This window comes from Branchiostoma floridae, chromosome 13 (genome assembly GCF_000003815.2).
Source record: "Branchiostoma floridae strain S238N-H82 chromosome 13, Bfl_VNyyK, whole genome shotgun sequence".
Classification (NCBI taxonomy): domain Eukaryota; kingdom Metazoa; phylum Chordata; class Leptocardii; order Amphioxiformes; family Branchiostomatidae; genus Branchiostoma; species Branchiostoma floridae.
Window position 1 is genome coordinate 11987710 of NC_049991.1, and position 18989 is coordinate 12006698.

At 42.3% G+C, this 18989-nt stretch overlaps 3 protein-coding genes across 3 annotated transcripts; 2 read left to right on the forward strand and 1 right to left on the reverse strand.

Moving 5' to 3' along the window:
- The first annotated feature begins 2126 nt into the window (after positions 1 to 2126).
- On the forward strand, positions 2127 to 8351 carry LOC118429238. The gene is made up of 2 exons (XM_035839705.1): positions 2127 to 2198; positions 5831 to 8351. Exons 1-2 carry the CDS (start codon positions 2168 to 2170, stop codon positions 7465 to 7467), a joined length of 1668 nt encoding a protein of 555 aa, XP_035695598.1. The 5' UTR covers positions 2127 to 2167; the 3' UTR covers positions 7468 to 8351.
- Positions 8352 to 9787: 1436 nt separating this feature from the next.
- On the reverse strand, positions 9788 to 11659 carry LOC118429239 (LYR motif-containing protein 1-like). The gene is made up of 4 exons (XM_035839706.1): positions 11368 to 11659; positions 11061 to 11121; positions 10890 to 10921; positions 9788 to 10305 (listed from the first exon to the last, which is right to left on the reverse strand). Exons 1-4 carry the CDS (start codon positions 11521 to 11523, stop codon positions 10186 to 10188), a joined length of 369 nt encoding a protein of 122 aa, XP_035695599.1. The 5' UTR covers positions 11524 to 11659; the 3' UTR covers positions 9788 to 10185.
- Positions 11660 to 11889: 230 nt separating this feature from the next.
- On the forward strand, positions 11890 to 18213 carry LOC118429240 (TGF-beta-activated kinase 1 and MAP3K7-binding protein 1-like). Its single transcript, XM_035839707.1, has 8 exons — positions 11890 to 12072; positions 12612 to 12748; positions 13423 to 13576; positions 13997 to 14083; positions 14546 to 14684; positions 15915 to 16146; positions 16572 to 16666; positions 16991 to 18213. The coding sequence occupies exons 1-8, from the start codon at positions 12007 to 12009 to the stop codon at positions 17737 to 17739; spliced, it is 1659 nt and encodes a 552-aa protein (XP_035695600.1). The 5' UTR covers positions 11890 to 12006; the 3' UTR covers positions 17740 to 18213.
- Positions 18214 to 18989: the final 776 nt, after the last annotated feature.

The following is an 18989-nucleotide window of genomic DNA, read 5'->3' on the forward strand; positions in this document are numbered from 1 at the left end:
GAGTAAGACGTACCCACTGGCTCTAAAGTAAAGTCGATGTGTGCTGTTTCCCCGTGGTACGTGGTCGGTGGTTTGTTGACAACTTTGAAGGCATTGATGTTAGCATTTTTCCTGACGTGGGATAACACTCGACGTTGGATCTGGAGACTAAAAGCGTCCATAGAAACTGTGGCTTTGATTGAAACTGGCTGTCCGTGTTGAAATTTGCCCGCTCGCCACATGTTGCTGCTAACGTTTCATTCAAACCTGAAGCACATGTATCATTTTGTATTGGAATAGAAAAAAAACACAAAACTACAGGCCAACAACGTATCAAGTATTTACGAATGGTGACACCTGGGAATATCTGCCAATGCGGAAGTCTCAAGCGCCGCTTCCAAGGCGTGCCTTTTTAGTCTTCTTACGTTACAGCCAGGCAAGTCCTTTCACAAGACACTACTACCGCTACGTATTAGTACCAGAAACAACGGTCAGTTGGGCTTGCTGGTTAGTATACAAGGTATGCGTAAAGTTGTTACTTGATGTAATATTATGAGTAACGCGTTGTTGGAAGTCCCCCTACAGGTACATGTTGTATTGATACCATCGAAACTATGTGGAATCCCCTATAGTCAACCTCGAAATACATGTCCTGGGCTCTTTTCTATAGATTGAATGTAGCAAAACCATGAACATTGTGCATTTTGAAAATACTCATCAATTATTGAACTCAAGTCTCTCCGAGACACTGTTATAAGGCATCGCCGCTATTGGTGACGCCATCTACGGCATTGTATGCCTGTGCCCTCAGATATCAACTGTTAGGGGCGAATGAAACTGACGTGATACTATGATAGGCTACCCTATGATAGCAAATGAATAAAGTGAAGTAATTCCGTCACGTATTATAAGCAAGGAGGTTAAACATCCTTGGTATAAGCAAGCTAAAACGTACTAATTACCTGTAAATGTTGCTCCAAATCGACGACACGAAGACTGTCGAGTCCCAGACGAATACTAGTTCAGTTCCGAGAAATTACCAACAAAATCGAGCCCGGTTTCATTGTCTTTCCGAATTGCTGCAACCAATGGTTATTTGTTCCGTGGGACCACACCTGAGTCAGGGGATTTTTTTCTGATCGTGGTCTAGGCATGTCACGTGACGGGTAAAACCAGTGGTGAGGGACTAGTTTGCAGTGCAGACTTTGGGAGAGGCGGTGTTCAGGAGGGACCCGGAGCGCCGATGTGTAATTTCGACCCGGGCTCTACAAATGTCGGGAAAGGTGCGTTAGTATGCCACGGCAAATTAAAATCGACAAGTTTTTCAAGCCGACGCCAAGTCCTGCCCCGAAACCAACCTTATCACTGTTGGGGGCGGGAGGCGAAGCTACCCCGGGTCCGGCGAGTTCAAGACGCAGATTAAGCCTGCCCGGCTCCATGGGATCAAGTACAACAACAGAGACCAACAATGGCAGTAACGCACCCCCAACCTCAGTCCCTTCGCCGAATGCCGGGACCGACTCTTCGCTCCGGCCCCAAGTAATCACCCCGCTGATGCCGGTGGGTACAACTTCCCACCCTCGGGTAGGGTCACGATCAGCCTCGAAGATGAAACGCCGCAAGCCCGGCTCACCGAGAGGGCTCGGCTCGTCTTCACCGTGGCGTAAACGGCAGCACGAAGACTCGACGGAAGATGGCCGCGATAATATTTTGCAGGTGACAGTTAACGTTTGTGGTGTTTTTTGGCTGCACCGCAAAAGGGGCTTACCATATGTGTGTGTGTGTATGTGTGCGTGCGTGTGTGTATTGTGTATGTGTGTGTGTATTGTGTATGTGTGCGTGCGTGAGTGTGTGTATTGTGTATGTGTATGTGCGTGCATGTGTGTGTGTGTTTGCATGCTTGCATGTGTATGTGTGCATGTGTGTGTATTGTGTATGTGTGCGTGCGTGCGTGTGTGTATTGTGTATGTATGTGTGCGTGCGTGCGTGTGTGTATTGTGTATGTATGTGTGCGTGCGTGCGTGTGTGTATTGTGTATGTGTGCTGTTATTTTAGCCAACTCCTTGATTGCTGCCGTAATCTGGTTGAAGTTCTTAACCACTATTGATATAAATGTCTGCCTTCCTACTAGGTAACTGGTGATAAAATAAGCAAGAATGTTGAAAAGGAACTATCAACTTTGAACCAGATGCCTGAAAAAAAGGAAAAGCAAATTACGGGTATGTTTGCTTTTATGTTTGTTGTAATTAATCATTTGATTCAATTGTAATTAATCATTTGATTCAATCTGTATTCTGTAGCCTGGGCAGCTCAATCCAGTGACAATTTAATGTGCTAACGTTACCATTCAGTTGGGTGCTGGAAAGTCAGTTCTATGTACAGGAAGTTATAAACAAGTAAATGAATAATCAATGATTGAATGAATGAAATCTGCTGTCCATAATTGCATCCTTTTCGGGTCATGAAGCCAGAGCATATCTTAATACAGTGGAATTCGCTTATTTGGATAGCTCATTTGTCAGCGCATTTTATCCAATAGTCCGAAGTATCCAACAGTCCGAAGTTGGGCCACTAACGCCCCGAAGGGAGCCGGGAGGGGGGCAAATATAGGATTACTACTACGCAAGACACAAACACCACACATACCGAATACGGAACTTCATTTACAAAACTTTTGAATCAGACATTCGTTCATCTAGAGCAGTAGTAGTCTAAGCAGTAGTTATTAATAACCAGGTTTTGAACGAATGGAAGTCGTCAACTGTTTGAATCTACAACATCACTAAATAGCCAGCAAAAGATCGAACAGATTCCAGTTACAAGCTTTACATAATTATACGTTCCGATATTATACAATTTACGTGCGCTGATAAATCTAATAAAGATTTTTAAGTCGGTGGCTAAATGAACATGTAGAAAAATACGCTTGACTCGCACTGCCGAGAGCATGAACCACAACAAAGGCAAACACAACTCCGCTTGTATGCCGGAAAAAATTATGTTGATTTCGTAATTTTGAGCAAAATGACGGTACGTATTGGAGAGATAAACTCTTCACCTTCTTATTTACATCTTGTGTCCACAAGTTACGCTGAAATTTTAAACTCGACGCCGTCTTTCGCGGTGGAAGACGGAAAATTTTACTTTCAAAACATTTAAAATGGCGTCGTAGCGTGGCTTGAGATATCCCGCCATTCAATGCGGCTGATTGCGAAATCACAGTTCATTGACCTGTTGCGTTACGTGCGCTGTAAAAATCTACGTAGTGCAGCCGAAATCAGCTCAATAATGAGACAGTGGATATGTAAAAACACATTTTGTAGGGTAAACCAAGTTTAGACGTTGTCTGAAGGGGAAATATGAACTCAAAAGCGTGTTGACGTTCCCATTACGTTCGCCCATCATACCTTGCGGCAACCTATCAAAATGGCGCCTAACCAATGTTCGCACGCTACCGCAGCAGCATTGGCAAGATTTTCGGTGGAATCTACCTATCTTACGGTCCTTTTCATGATTAAATGCCTTCGGACATACAGTTGTTGGTTAATTTTGGCCTCATTTTGTAAGTTTTAGCGTACATTTTCCCATTTTCTTCGCTATAATTTGACGTAATTCTATCCAAAAACCCGAAGTTTGAGACCGGGGGTTATCCAATTCTGCGAAGTCTCATACAATAGAATGAATGGCAAATGGTTTGGGATTTCGCAATTCTATGCAATTACCGGAATTATCCGAAAAGGCGTAATACGAATAATTGGAATCCACTATTATTAAAAAAATTAGCACGAAGTTATTTTGAATAGTAGCCTATCCTATTCAAGTATCCCTCCGCTTCAGTGTAGAAGACATCTCACATGTTAGGTATGGGGATTGATATCGGGTGTTAGTGGGACGTCCTCCACTGACGGAGCAAAACTTCTCAGCAACGAGAAATACTAAATGGCCGGGGCGGGTGTTTTTTTTGGTTTTTTTTTAAACTTTCCCCCCATCTCCTTCCCTTCACCAACCCATTTAGTAATACCGCTCACGTAACTCTTACTCTTCATGCCATTGCTTCCTTCTCGCTTTCCTGCGCTCGGCATTCACTTGGACTGTCTGGATGGATTTCCTTTGTTCTGTGCATATTATACCCTGTATACACGTGGCAGGCATCACCTGTTTCCCTTAATCTTTCTCACCTGTTCTTGATTAGATTTGTTAACTTTCTACACCTGCGCTTGGGATTACTTGATTAGAATAGTAGCCTATCCTAATCAAGTATCCCTCCGCTTCAGTGTAGAAGACATCTCACATGTTAGGTATGGGGATTGATATCGGGTGTTAGTGGGACGTGGACGATTGGGGTGTTCGGAATTACCGGTCCGGTCCGGACCGCGGAATTACCGGTCCGGTCTGGTTTGGGGGCGGAAAAACCGGTCCGACCTGTTCTGCGTGTAGCTACGCCCCCTGGCAGAATTGAACAGAATTGCATGTTGTATGGTGTGTTCCTGTATATCACAACATGGAGCGCACTGATTGGATGTATGGGGGTCTGCATGCTAATGTCACTGTTTACGTCAGATCGATCGGCGACGGTTAACATATACATTGCACTGGTGCACCCAATCCCAATTACTGCCCCCAAACCTCATTTAATCTCCCAACCCTTATTTCACCAACCTCCTCCAAACCTCAGTTCCTTTTCTCCAAACCTCCAACTCCATTCAGAACATTTCACATCCTTTGATTTTATTACGACACTCATTCCAGTTACATAACTTAGTTATCTTTTCATCACATTTCCACACAGTGGGGGCTTATTATAAAACTCATTCTTTGAACAACATCTTGAAAAGATCTTTATCCGGAAGTGGACCCCTACGTAGTGCTAGTGGGTCCCCCTTCCCTAATTCGCTGTGTATCTATTCTGGCTGACGTTTACTTGGTTCCAACAAAGATAGAAATAGCCAGAAGTAAAGCAGAGGAGAGGGAGACGCCACCAGCACCCCGGGGTCCACAGGCTCAGAATGACCAGGGTAGCCCAAGGTACCGGCACGCCCCCTCAGGGCCAGAAAAGAGAAATAGGTGGAGGCAAAAGACTTCCATATCTACCCAATTCCGGGCAAGAAACCGCCCATATCCATTACACAACTCCGGGCCATATACTGCCCATATATATTACACATTCCGGGCCATATAGCGCCCATATCCATTACACAATTCCGGGCCTTATACTGCCCATATACATTACACAACTCCGGGCCATATACCGCCCATGCATTACATAATTCCGGGCCATAATCCGCCCATGTCCATTACACAATTCCGGGCCATATACCGCCCATATCCATTACACAAGTCCGGGCTATATATATACAATTCCAGGCAACAAACCTGCCATTTCCACGTAAGACAATTCCGGACAACAAACTGCGGCCGCCCGCTAAAATCTAGAAAAAACTCCAAACATCATACGTACAGCGAACTTAAAACAACAAGAACCTTTCCACTGAAATTCCAGTGAATTTGTGGTGCCGGTGTGGCCTCGGCGGGGTGGAATGGGTGGTGTAGTCGGGCTTCGGGACACGTTCGTAGATGAAACGCCGCTTCTATCTCGCTTTCCTGCGCTCGGCATTCACTTGGACTGTCTGGATGGATTTCCTTTGTTCTGTGCATATTATACCCTGTATACACGTGGCAGGCATCACCTGTTTCCCTTAATCTTTCTCACCTGTTCTTGATTAGATTTGTTAACTTTCTACACCTGCGCTTGGGATTACTTGATTAGAATAACTTAATTTTTTCTGTGCATGTACAGTGTAACTTGAATGGTAACAGTTATTTATTTTATGATTTATCTGTTACTCTTCAGGAAAGGTTAAGTTTCGGCTGAAGGTCGCCCTGACAGAGACAGAGCTGAACGAAGATTTTCTCATAACAGCGCCGGGAAATCAGCCCATCATAGAGGCTCTGCAGGGAGACACAAGACTTGACAAGATCAAGAAGAAGCTTCCAAGGATTTATCTATATCCATACGGTGAGAACAACCCGATCAGGGGGGTACCGAACATAGGCAGCCCCTGCAGTCTGATAGAAGGTGGTAGATTTGAGGCAAGGTTAGGAAAAGTTCAAAACCCTAACAAAAATAGTGAGGATGAGCTTGGGCTCAGTGGTAGGCATAAGATCTATCTTGATGCTAGAGATCGACGTTATAAGGCCAAGTGGCTTACCAAAGAACATCCGAACACGTTTGATTCCCCCATTTTGGTTGATTGCCTTCCCAGTGATACACTTCTATTGGCACTGCTTAGAGATGAAAGGATTAAAAGGGATTGGGTGAGGTATGCTGAACTAATTTGCAAAGATAGTACTGGGGAGATTAACACTAAACTCACCGATGAGTGTCGCTCTCATGATGGGAAGACCTTTGCATGTCGAGTGCATCCTAAAACATTACAAGTTAGTGATAAAGAATGGGGAGAAGTGATTGCACAACTAGACAACAGTCCTGATGTAGCTATTTCAGGTACTAGGGGGGACCTAGATCTACAGGCAGAAATAGCCAAATCAGGCGAGGGCAGTGAGACGGAGAGTCTGCAGACAGAATGGTTGGTTATCCAACATAGAAGCAAGAGTCAAGTTGCTGAGCTCTTGAAGTTGGACTTAGAGGAGAAAGATTCACCTATGTCAGAAGGGAAACGTAAGAAAAAATTGGATCGGTTTGTGAAGCCATATAGGCATGATTTTTGCAGTGCCAATCCGGGCATCCGTATTTCATTGATGGAGAAATGTTGTGAGTTGGGACGTTCTGTTGGGGTTCTTAAGAAAAATGACCATCGCTATGGTACTTGCCTCCGACTTGGCTCCAAGTTTGTATTGACTAATAGGCATGTAACAGAAGAAATGGCAAAAGTGGGGGGTGAAAGTTTTGTTGAATTCAACTATAAATCTTTAAATGACCCAGACTTGTTCGAATTCAAAGTGAAACGTGTTGTGTGTACCAGTCAAAATAATGAGTCAGATCATAGTCTTCTGGAGCTGGACGTTCCAGATGACCAGTCTGAAAGGCTGCCTCCAGGGCTCGGACATTTGATAGCTTCATCCAGCAAGGCAAAACTAGTGACAATCATTGGGCACCCAGGAGGTAGGCCCCAAGAAGCAAATATTTGCTGTCCCATAGTAGGTTCAGATCATAAGAATATTAAAGCAATTGCGGTTTATTTGAACTTCAATCCCGAGCCCACAGGGGGAGCAAATTACCGCATGGTGGATGACCCTGGAAGAGTCACCTATAGGTCAGTGTTTGGCCCGGGTTCCTCCGGGTCACCAGGGTTTGATGAGGAGGGGAAACTCATAGTTATGCACACTTGTGGCTACCCGCTGTATAAAGGGTCCTCAAGTTTGGTAGAGCAAGGTGTAAAGATGACAGCCATAAGGGACGACCTGGAACAATATGATCATGGTCTCTCAGCAGAGTTATTCCCAACAGAGAGTATGGAAACTGATTGAGGAAATGGATGATTTAAAAAAAATGTTACATAGAATATCTTCTGTAATATTTCAAAGACATCTTTGATACAAGCTTTGAGCAGTAGCAGGAAAGAAAATGAAATAAATGGCTGATGTCAGGTGCGGTGGGGAATTGGATCCAATCGTGAGTGGATTGCTTTACACATTACCAATGAGCAGTAACCAGAGTTAACTCTCTAAGAAGTTGCAGACATTGTCATGTATACGTTAGATGCTGACTAAGCAATACACAAGTCTTATTGTGTTGATGTTTAAGATATTCTATTCTGTACATCCTGTAAATCTACTTCTATTGTGAAACTGGTATACTTGTTTTTGATATTCAAAACAGCTGCAGATATTGGGAGTAGATATAACACTAATCTGGTCCTTTGCATAAACATGAGCACAAGGTACCCCGTGAAGAAAACAATCATGAGGTTCTTCTTGATTTGTACTATTTGTCGTTCTAGTCATCATCAAAACTTCTCAAAATGATTTGATATAAACGTAAAAACATTGTAAATGCCAAGTGAAACTTTGAGATACTGTACTAGTATTTTGTTGTAACCTTAGATATTGCTGTCATCTTACATGTAACTTTTGAAAAATGTGCCTTTTGGAATACATTTCTAATGGGAGCCTTTTTACCTGTCTTGTACTACACAACGAATGGTTATTGCCATACAAAAAGTATGTGCCTTGCTGTAATGTTTATTCTACAGTTGTATTTCTGACCATCGAATGGGCAGATAAGATTTTAGATTCTGCGATATTTTAGAGCATAATTTACAAGAAAAGCAATGCAAAAAAGTGTAAGTATCTTAGTCCATTTGTTAAACATTTTAGTGAAATGGTGTAGAAGCTCTATTGCAGACATTGTTAATATATAAGAGACACCTTGTCAATGAAGGAATGCAATATAAAATATTTTGAGAAGATTGAAATAAAAACACATTGGAATCTAACCATGTTTTTTACCTTTGCCAAGAAGGTTATATTTTGGGTAGCGTGCGTATGTATGTACGTATGTATGTGTGTGTGAAAACACCAGCTAACTGGAGAACGACTGGATGGATTGTATTGATATTTGGTATGTGGGTTGATCTTGATAACACCTGGAAACGATTAGATTTTGGCCCCTCTAGGTTCTTGTTACGGTACTGCGTACCATCTATGAAAATTCTTGGAACACGTCTTCAATCAAACCTGAAGTGGAATACCCATGTTAACACTATATATAAAAAAGCCATCCAACGGCTTTTTCTCCTCTGTAAACTCAAACACTTTCACCTTGCAACCGAAGAACTTGACAGTTTACATCACCTTCATCCGTCCCATAACAGAGTACTTTGCCCCCGCATGGCACCCCGGACTACCCAGCGTGCTCAGCAAGAAGATCGATTCTGTTCAAAGACGTGCTTTCAGAATCTTTTAACTAGTGTAACGCTATATGTATTTTATCCATCTTGGTCATCAGCAAAATGTTACTTAACTATTGACGATTTTAATGACTCGGTAAAGTTTCCCACGTAATTCAGTCCTTGGCTGCAATGTGGCAAAACTTACATCTAAATAAACCATTAGTACAGTCAAACCTGTATTAGCGGCCACCTTTGCATAGCAGCCACCTGGCCATATAGTGGCCACTTTTTGTCGGTCCCTTGGATTCGTAATGATTAAGAAATAGGCTTAGCGGCCACCTGTCCAACGCGGCCACGGCCACACGATTTCCGGTCCCCTTGATACAGAAACACTGCCTATTGCAACCATACTGCAGCCTTAAATCACCCTGCACCGAGTTTGAAATTGTAGTTTGCGAGGATTTGGAGTTCCTGACAGGGTCATTTTCGCAGTAGAAGAAGGTATGCATGCCTTGAGTGCAAGTCTTTGTCGGTGAATTTACCGATCAAGACAATGTTACTTGGTGAGAAAGATTAGTGGGAACTGAAATCATGTGTAGCTCGCTCATAGTCAATTGATCAACATTTTCTCTATAGTGGCCACCTGTCTATAGTGCCCATATTTCTCCAGTCCCTTGAGTGGCCGCTATAGACAGGTTTGACTGTAGATGATTTGAAGGAGGCTAGTTTCTACCCCCTCCACATACATACATGTACCGATAGTACATTGTAACCTTTTGTTTTGAGGCATAACATTACATTTTGAAGTCTAGGACGGTGTTTATAGCTAAGTAACAATAGTGTTACTGCACTTGCACTAGTTTGGATGCGAAACGTCATGTCAATATATTATTTTACTGGTAGCATGTGTGCTTGAATTCTATCTAGTCTTCATTTAAACGATATATACACATGTATTTTACTTGCATATCATGAAATTCATTGTCCTCCTCTCATGAGATACAGTATATCTTGGATGTAAATAATCATCAAGTGATATCTTTTTTCACCATAGTGTCAGCAGGCATACTTGATAGCTACACTTTCTTTCTGTTAACATTAGGAACTCAGCAAATACATGATTGTGTGCATTTGAGACAGACTCAGACAGAGTACAATTTTACATTGTGATGTACATAACTTTCTGCTCAACACCTTTATTTTGGAGTGATAGTTTGCTATAAGTACATGATCATGTAAAGGCAACTGCCTCTTTGTTCCTTTGTGGTTAAACTGGTTTGATAAGGACTAAAATAAGTATGTTTCAGTTAGAGATGTTGTAAAACAAATAAAGAATAGTCTGTCATTGTAACATCTACTTCTCTATCTCTTCATGGGAATGTAGGTAAACTGGCTTGGCCTGATGTCTTAGTCTCTCCTGAAGTTTCTTCCCTTTCCTCTGAGGTCCACCCAGACCCATGGGGGGCAGGTTCACCTGGTAGAATGTTGTAAACAAACAAAAAAGTCTGAGATTTTCTGTGCATTCATCAGTGATTGACAATCTATAGCTAAATAACACTCCTACATGAGACTTGGAATGAAGTGCAACTTGCACTTCATGCACAAAAAGTGTTTCCTTGCACTGTGCAAGGAAACAGTTTTTGTGCATGTGTATGTGCATAAACTAGAATTTAGTAATCTAACAAAAGATATTGTCATGTAATTGACACCATTAAAAAACTACCAATTTCAAGGAAGGTACCAAAAAGCCATTCTCATTTCGGACATCTGAGTGAATCTTTCCTCATCTATGATGGGTTTAGCACATGCAGTACTGAATATGGTCAGTAGAGAGCATGACATACAAGTACAATGTATATAACAGTCAAACCTGTACTATACCTATACTGACCACTTAAGATAATCAGAATTCTTAATGCTAAGACCAAGAGAAAAATAAGCCACCAAAATTAAAAAGGCAGCCATAATGGCCAGATGGTCTTTATGCAGAGGTGGTCCCTAGAACTGAGCACAAGTAGATGTTAGCTGACTAAGAAGAAATTTCTTTGCTATACTCACTGGTCTTGGGTATGGTATCCCATAATGATGTGCTGAAACCAGATTACACCAAATGTTATCAGTGTAAAATGTAAATAATGCATAAGTCCTGTAAGAGGATATGACAGGAATTTAATTGAAAATGATCATTTCAGTGACACTGGCACAGTTAACGTTAACTTCATAACTCACCTAGTTCAATTCTAGTTTCAGCTTCTCTTATACATTGTCTAATTTGTTCTTCATCTGTAAGCTGTAAGAAAAAACCACGAAAGGTTATTGGAGCAAAATTATGGATGATGTCTAAATGTTGCATAGCAATAGTAAATGCATCAATCATAATAATAATCATCTGGTGTATTTTGCCAGCCAGTAGGTACCCAAAGTATGAGTAATGAGGCTGTTTCAGGACATTGTCAATAGCTCTGTAATGCTGCACACCTCACATGAACTTAAAAAGAATCTACATCGACATTTCTATGGTCTCTAAAGTCCTTACATATTTGTTTTTCTTGAAGAGCGTCCTCGCCTCTTCTCTGATGTACTTCACCTCTTCCTGGGTTTCCTGCTGGCTGCCTGACAGCGATCTCCAAGTCCTGGCTGTCCTCAGTATTGTTCTGTAGACTGATAGAACCTCCGTCCTTAGCGAGGCCATGATTACAAGGATAGACTATCATATAATTTCAATTTCTAGCTGTAACAACACAAGTTATACAATCGAACTTTCGCGCATGTTTGCCCCGTCTTTCAAATGACCTCTGACCTTGTCATTTTGGAATAGTACATTTGGCCAGAGGGAGAACTTACTTTGAAACAAGTTAGTGTATTTAAAGACAAATATTGACTTAAAAAGACACAGAAATACGTGATTTTATACTATATATTGTATTTCATGCTTATTTATTGTAATTTGAATGATTATTGAGCTATTTCATGAAGATAATAGATGTAAATAACATCACTGTATTTTAGTGGAAACGTCCAGGTATTAACGATTGCTGCACCTCATATATTTATCGCTAGATGCCGTTTCCGCACGCGGCATTATAACCTTTGAACTTTAAATTCAGGACTGGGAGGCAGAGATCAGTTCCTCCTCTGGTCCTTTTGTTTGAAAATCGTGAAGAAATCGCCAGAAATGACGAGTCACCGAGCCAGTACGTCTTCTACCCTTTCCTCGGGATCCGCCACGCCCCGCGGCCTGGTAAGAGACAGTGCATAAGTGTCGTTGTTCATCTAATTCTCTCTAGACGTTAGCTCATGTCAAGAAAAACATCACTACTTGTGATGAGGTGATGCAGTGCATAGCATACAATGGCATAGCATGCAATATAGCATATAGTTCCGATTTTAAATTTACAGTGAAATTTGAAACGGTAAATAATGTTGATTGGTTCCAGTATTTGCTCAGCCAGTTTTATGGGATAACAATGAACATGCTGATGCATGACCTTACTTCAACAATACCTACAACATCAACATAATAATTTATAAGCATATAATGTACCAGCTGCACAAGCACAGGTCAAAGGTCAAGACTCCTTGGTAGGACAGACAAAACACTGGACATAATTTTGTGATGCAAACTGATGGAGGAGTCCACATCAATATCTGGATATCCGGACATCCTTTGAGACAACAACTGTCACAAGTCATGTTTGAAGTTAGCGTTACACGTTTGACCAGCTGCATATGTACAGTTGTATCCATGAACACACATATCATAATGGTGATGTATTTCAGGGCCATGCCCCCAGCTGGACGGATGACCTGCCAGTCTGCCCCCTGTCCGGGGTGGGCTCCTCCACTAACCAGACCTACAGGCTGGACGGGCTCAGGCAGGAGGAACACCCCTTCGAGGACAGGTGTTTCCACTTCAGGTCAGGTTATTGCACTGTAACAGTGGGGTTTAAGCTCCACCAAACCGACTATGCCAAATGGCTGTCAGCCTTTTGGCGTGATAAGTTGCATGCTGGGTTTGTCACTTTGTGGTCTGGCCGCCCAGGATCGGCGCAGGTTTGAATCCCAGGAGTCAGGATATTGTTTCTGTCTGTTTCTACTCCTTTCTTACATTGCTGACTGTTGTAGCATGATATTGTCACAGAAATGTATTTCATACTAGTAGGATGATGACGATACATAAGCTGGGGTACTATCCTCCGTACTTACCACTCGCTCTCCCCTTTTATTTGCTTACCCACATGAACAAGTGAAAAGGAAGAGCCAACAGTAACTATGGAGGGTACAGCAGCACCCTGGCTATAACATACAGGAACACTCTGCTTAACTAGAGGATTTTAAAGCATTTGTGTCTTGAAAATGTTACCGAAAAACTGATGCTAGTATTACTGCTGCCTTATGATGATGATGATGCTCCTTAAAACCTCACTTGGACATTCAATGTCTTCTTTGTATCTGTAGCTGACCAATCTGGCTATAGCTCATTAAGCATGCTGATAATTTTGAATAGATTTTGTTATGTTACTCATATAAACCCTTACTTTCAGACTTTTGATGATTAGGTCTCAGAACCCTCTTTTTGTTTGGTTGGCAGGCATGAGAGCGACGTGTACCTGTATGGTGTGTTTGATGGGCATGATGGGAACCGAGCCTCAGACTTTGCCACCCAGCGCATGCCTGCAGAACTGCTGCTGGGCCAGCTGGACAAGATCCAGACAGACAGGGATGTCAAGATGGCTCTACACCAGGTAAGGGTCTATTACTTATACAGGGAAGAGAGGGGGCAGTCAAATCATGATATTTTACCACCAGGCATAAGCAGGTGTAAGTATATTTTTATCCTTTAGAAAAAAAGTGATTTTAAGGCCTAGGCATAGTTCGTTTGCTGGTAGTCAGATTTGTTGAAGGTTGTATTGCAAAGAGGGTCCTCTAATAGTCAAGTCAATGCATTTTGTATTTGTACATAAACGTAAAAGATTCACATGGTAATGGATCTGTATTTATTTTCTTTACTTCCTGATTCATTGAGTGTAATGTTGTATAGATGGTCCTTCTGAACCAGATTCTTAGGACAGAAGTTGATGGTACAGTAGCATTGCATTGAACATATGTTTTAAGACTGTCATGTTGTAGATTCTAAACAATTCACTGTGTTGCCCAATGTTCAGGCTTTCCTGGCTGTAGACAAGGCCTTTTTTGAAGCTATTGATGACTACTTGTGTGAGAAAACTACACTTCAGTTGGAGCTGCCAGAGGTGGGTAAACAAGATATAAACTAAACATCAGGCTGTTGCTATCAGTCTATACAAAAATTTATGATACTATCACAAGTAGCAAGGTTTTAACAAGTTTTCATGCTTCGGATAGCTGACAACATTCTACCTTTCATACTGTGCAAAGTGCAAACTGAAGCTGTTTCAATTATTTCAATCTGTAACAAGACATCATGCCTGTAACAGGGAATTTGCTGACTTAAGAGCTTGAATCAGAATATTTTTGATGCTCAAGTTGCTACACTTAGCCTTCACTTTGCTAACCTGGTAATTAAATTCATTATAGCTGCCAAGTCATTTCATTCTCTTTTGCAAATGAAGAGGCTGAAAGGGATTGGCAGAGGTTTGGACACTAGCTGGTTATCACCCTGCTATTACATATAGCCACTACGAGTTTGAAATGTTAACAACAAGTCATGTGTTATGCATGTGTGAACATTACAGGGTATGAGTGACTACGAGGTTTACCAGCAGTACCCACAGTTGGTGGATAAACTCCATGCCCTGGATGAGAAGATCACAGGAGGAACTACAGCTGTGGTGGCACTCATCCTCAATAACAAACTGTATGTGGCAAATGCAGGTAGGAAATCCTCAGTCATTTATCCCCTGTTACTCTCTTTTGTATATACTAATCCTGCTGTCCGTAACAACTAACAGTTCAACCTATGACAGCATGGAAGTTTGACCAATGAGAGTGTGGTTGCACATCCATCAAACTTTTGCACTTTTATTTTGCATTTCTTCATTTTGACGGAGGTGGGTAGGGCTTTCGGCTTGATCTTTTGATTTTAGCACCTCACAATATATGTCTGTCAAGTGCCAGGAAATCCATAATTAGTTTCAGATAGATGTCATAGCTGCTGTTATAAGTTGAGCGTTGTACATCATACCACATCAAGTAATGACTGTATTTGCAATGTTTGCTGATGAATATCAGCCACAAAAGTTCCCTTCACACTCAGAAGAAGGGTTTACGGAAAAGCCTGGGCCCAGCAGGCTAGCCAGCAGGCTAGCCAGGCCACCCTTTTTGGGCCCCAAGGCTATGGATGGGGTTTGGGCCCATAATGGATTTTTTAAAACCTAAAACTGGGTAACCGATATTTCCAGTGCATGCAATGTGCATTGGACAGAAGGCAACAGTTTGCTCATATTCATGGAGCATTGGGGTTGGTTTACAACAATGAACAATCAATGAACATCCACAGGAACTCCCAGGTTTAGTACATTTACTTTTCCTTTGACTATACTGCCAGTCATTCCTACAATACTTATAGTGGCTATCCCCCTCACCAAGGAGGTACAAGTTGACACATATAAACACATAACATACATCCATTCCTGCATCCATGCTCACTGACACTTGATGGTGGAGACATCTGTTTCAAATTTGATGTTTTGGCAAACAGCCTCCACCCTAGGGTCCCAAGTGTTGCCTTGGGTTACCACTGACCCAGTTTTTTTACAAGGAAATTTCATCCAAACCATCCTTTCTGTAGGCCTGACTGGAAGAATAACCAAAGAGAATACATTGTGTTCATATGTAAAATAACTGTGGATGCTGGTAGTTCATTGCTGCCTCCCCCTGTGACCAAATGTGAAAAACAGTTACCTTCTGTACAATGCCCCCAGCAGCAGCAGTAGTTATCGTTACCCTGTTAGCTTTGAAAAATCCATTAGGTGCCAAACCCCCATTCATAGCCTTGGGGCCCCAAAAGGGGCTCAGAAAAGTCTGCTGGCTAGCCTGCTGGGCCCAGGCTTTTCCGTAAACCCTCAGAAGAATTGTTCCGGGTGGTTATGTTCCCTCTCCCAGGAGACAGCAGGGCGGTGCTGTGTAAGACCAAACCTGACTCCTCGCTAGAAGTGGTCCAGCTGAGTAACGACCACGTGATCGACAATCCCGACGAGACCCTGCGCCTGTCGCAGCTGGGGCTGAACATGGAACTCATCCGCAGCCAGGGCAGTCGCCTTGGCAACCAGGACTGCACCCGCACGCTGGGAAATTACCATCTCAAGGGGGGGTACAAGGACTTTGACATCCTCAGGTAAAATTCATGGCATCTGGTACGAATGTATCAAGGAACCAAAGTCTTTATGTGTGCGTCTAAACATGTACTTCAGCCTGCCAACTTTGGATAAGTGTAAGACTTTTGAGCTGCAGGTATCCTTCTTTGAAACCATGTTGAAGCTATTTCATAATATGCACACAATTTTGACATGTCTCGAATGTGGAATGTTGTGAAATGCTTTGCCTGATGAATTGTGTATGTCAACAATGTTTCTTAATGCAACAAATATTTTTTTTTGGACTAGACTGAAAAATTTTAAGGTCTAAACTACTCATATCATACTAAGTGTGATTATTGTGAATCATTGAGACATTCAGACAATTTTCTTTTGTAGCTTCATAGTTTTCCTTTAGATGTCCATTTCTGATTTCTAATACTTCATGTTGGATCTGTTACTCCAGTGTTGCCACAGCAGAACCAGTGATAGCAGAGCCAGACGTGGTGGGAGGGATCACAGTGGACGAGTCCTGTAGTTTCCTCATGCTGTTTTCTGATGGTGAGGAACATCTTTTCATTAACCAGTTTCTCAATGGTACATACTGTTGGTTCAGCAATATTAACCTAAACATATACTGTAAGCATTGGAGTCAACATCTTTGGAGACACAGAAAGTTATAAAATCAGTCCATTTATTCCTTGCTTTGGGGTGAAATGATGTTTCTGAGCAGCACAAGTCATTGTGCTACATTATCATTGCCTTGTCACAACCTAATGTCAATACTATTACCATGCTAAAGTCTGTCATGAATGGCAATTTTACGTTTGTATATCAAGTTATTTTGAGGAAGAATCTGACTTAACAACTTGTTCCATTTGACAGGCTTGTATAAGTCCCTGGAGAAGTGTACTGGTACGGACAGTGTGAACAGAGACCTGGCCTACATGGTGTCCGAGGAGCTGGGGAACCAGTCCACCCTGAACAGTGTGGCCCAGGCCGTGGTGGACCGCGTCGTGAGACTTCACCACGACACCTTCATGCGGGGAGGGGATCACGCGCGCCTGTGTGCCAAGAGACCTGACATCATGCTTATTGTGAGGAACTTCAACCATCCGTTCCCCAACTCTTTAACAAGTCCCACACAAGGAGGGGTGTACAACCCCGTCTCTGTTCCATACAGACCACATAAGAATGAAGGACCTCCCCCCAAACTTATCATGCCCCCCAAACAGCCCGTTCCTACAAACCTGCATGAAACCTCACCAACCACTACAGTTGTAGCTCCAGCGACCAATCAGAGCCCAGTTGTGGCACAACAGTCCCCCTCGGCCACCATGAGCGAGGTAGCTGACACAAACGTCACTCAAACTACAGGGACGACCAGTAGTGATACGGAGAGAAGCGGCCCGGAGCTGAGGCTATTCCGCCGCCGGCAGCGATCTTACCAGCCGTTAACACTGGACGACGACGGTTTGGTAGAGCCGTATGTGGACTTCTCTGATTTTCACCAGAGGTGGAATGAATTCATGAAGACACAGAAGGAACACATAAGTAGCCTACAGGAGGAAAAGGAGCCCAGTCTTAAGGAAGAGCCTGACAAAGAACTGGAGGAGGAGGAGGCACAACGTTGAAGTTCTCACTGTTATTACCGAAACAGTGTTGTCTTTTCACAGTGCTGCATGCTAACCATTGATAGCATTTAATGCTTTCTCATATGTGTATAAATAATAAGCACTTAGATATTCAATGTACAGTACCGGTATGTACATGTGCATGCATCAAACATTTGTCCCTATAGATATAAATGTTTCCTGCATCACATGGATTTATATGTAAATATGTAATGTGTTTATAGCTTTCAGAGTGTGTCCCAAATCCTGCAAGACAGGACAAGAAACATCAAATGTAAACTTTATGATAATCTTTCTACAGTAGATGTATGTAACACCTTTACATAGAAGGATGAGAATGCCCAGTGAGTGGTGACTACCTACTTGGTTTAAGCTCTCAGGCTACTAAGTAAGCCTACCATATCACCTTATGATGGCAAAGGTCCATTGTAGGCTGAGCAGGGTTGAAAATAAAGGATGAAAGATGATGCGATACTTCAGTGTGTTGTGGTACTTGAGTGTGTTTTGGAAAGTTGAAAGTGGACTTCTGGGCAGAACCAGTTATGAAATTGTTCAGTGGTGACTGATGCATCTCCCTGGAGACTTATCATGTTCTGAGATGATATCCAAGCAGATCTATCATTGGCAAGGTAGTGTCCAAAGGGCCAACCCATATCAAACATAGCATAAACCAGGATAGGGTTTATGTTAAATGGATCTTTTGTTGTAATTTCTTAATTCTAAAAACAATACTTCTAGATGGCTATATGAAATATTGTTTTGTGCTATATTAAGAATTGTTTTCAGTGCATGTTTTAGGTGGGGAAGGAAATGACGAAGATGCTGGAAGATAAATATTAAACATTTTCCCCACCAAGGGAAATGAAAGGCCTGGCATAACAACACAGAAAGGTAACTGATATCCTGAGTCAAGTCTAGGGCTTCCCTTTGAACCATTACTCATGTCACAGCCACCCCTGTTATTTGTAGTCAAAACAGAGCTGGTTGACTGTCCAGTTTTCAAATACAAGAACTTTTTGTACACGATTGAATATAAATGTGTCAAACCTGCAGCATACAGGAAATCTTACACTAAAAGAACAGATTTAAAACGAAATTTGTTCAGCTGTGCACAGCTATGTACTTCCTGGGGTGACAGACCTTGAAGCATTGTGGGTGCCAAGGTGAGAGTGCTGTCAGCATTATCTTTTATTAGGGGAAATGTTTGTCATCAGATATATTTCCAAACTCTCCAGGTTCAGCTTATCCCC

Coding starts and splice junctions, on each gene's coding strand:
- LOC118429238 (XM_035839705.1), top strand. CDS start 2,168: ATGCCTGAAAAAAAGGAAAAGCAAATTACGG. Junction 2,199..5,830: donor AAAGGAAAAGCAAATTACGG/GTATGTTTGCTT, acceptor GTTACTCTTCAG/GAAAGGTTAAGTTTCGGCTG.
- LOC118429239 (XM_035839706.1), bottom strand. CDS start 11,523: ATGGCCTCGCTAAGGACGGAGGTTCTATCAGTCTACAGAACAATACTG. Junction 11,122..11,367: donor TCTTCAAGAAAAACAAATAT/GTAAGGACTTTA, acceptor TTTTTCTTACAG/CTTACAGATGAAGAACAAAT. Junction 10,306..10,889: donor GGATACCATACCCAAGACCA/GTGAGTATAGCA, acceptor ACATTCTACCAG/GTGAACCTGCCCCCCATGGG.
- LOC118429240 (XM_035839707.1), top strand. CDS start 12,007: ATGACGAGTCACCGAGCCAGTACGTCTTCTACCCTTTCCTCGGGATCC. Junction 12,073..12,611: donor CCGCCACGCCCCGCGGCCTG/GTAAGAGACAGT, acceptor GATGTATTTCAG/GGCCATGCCCCCAGCTGGAC. Junction 14,685..15,914: donor ACTGTATGTGGCAAATGCAG/GTAGGAAATCCT, acceptor TCCCTCTCCCAG/GAGACAGCAGGGCGGTGCTG.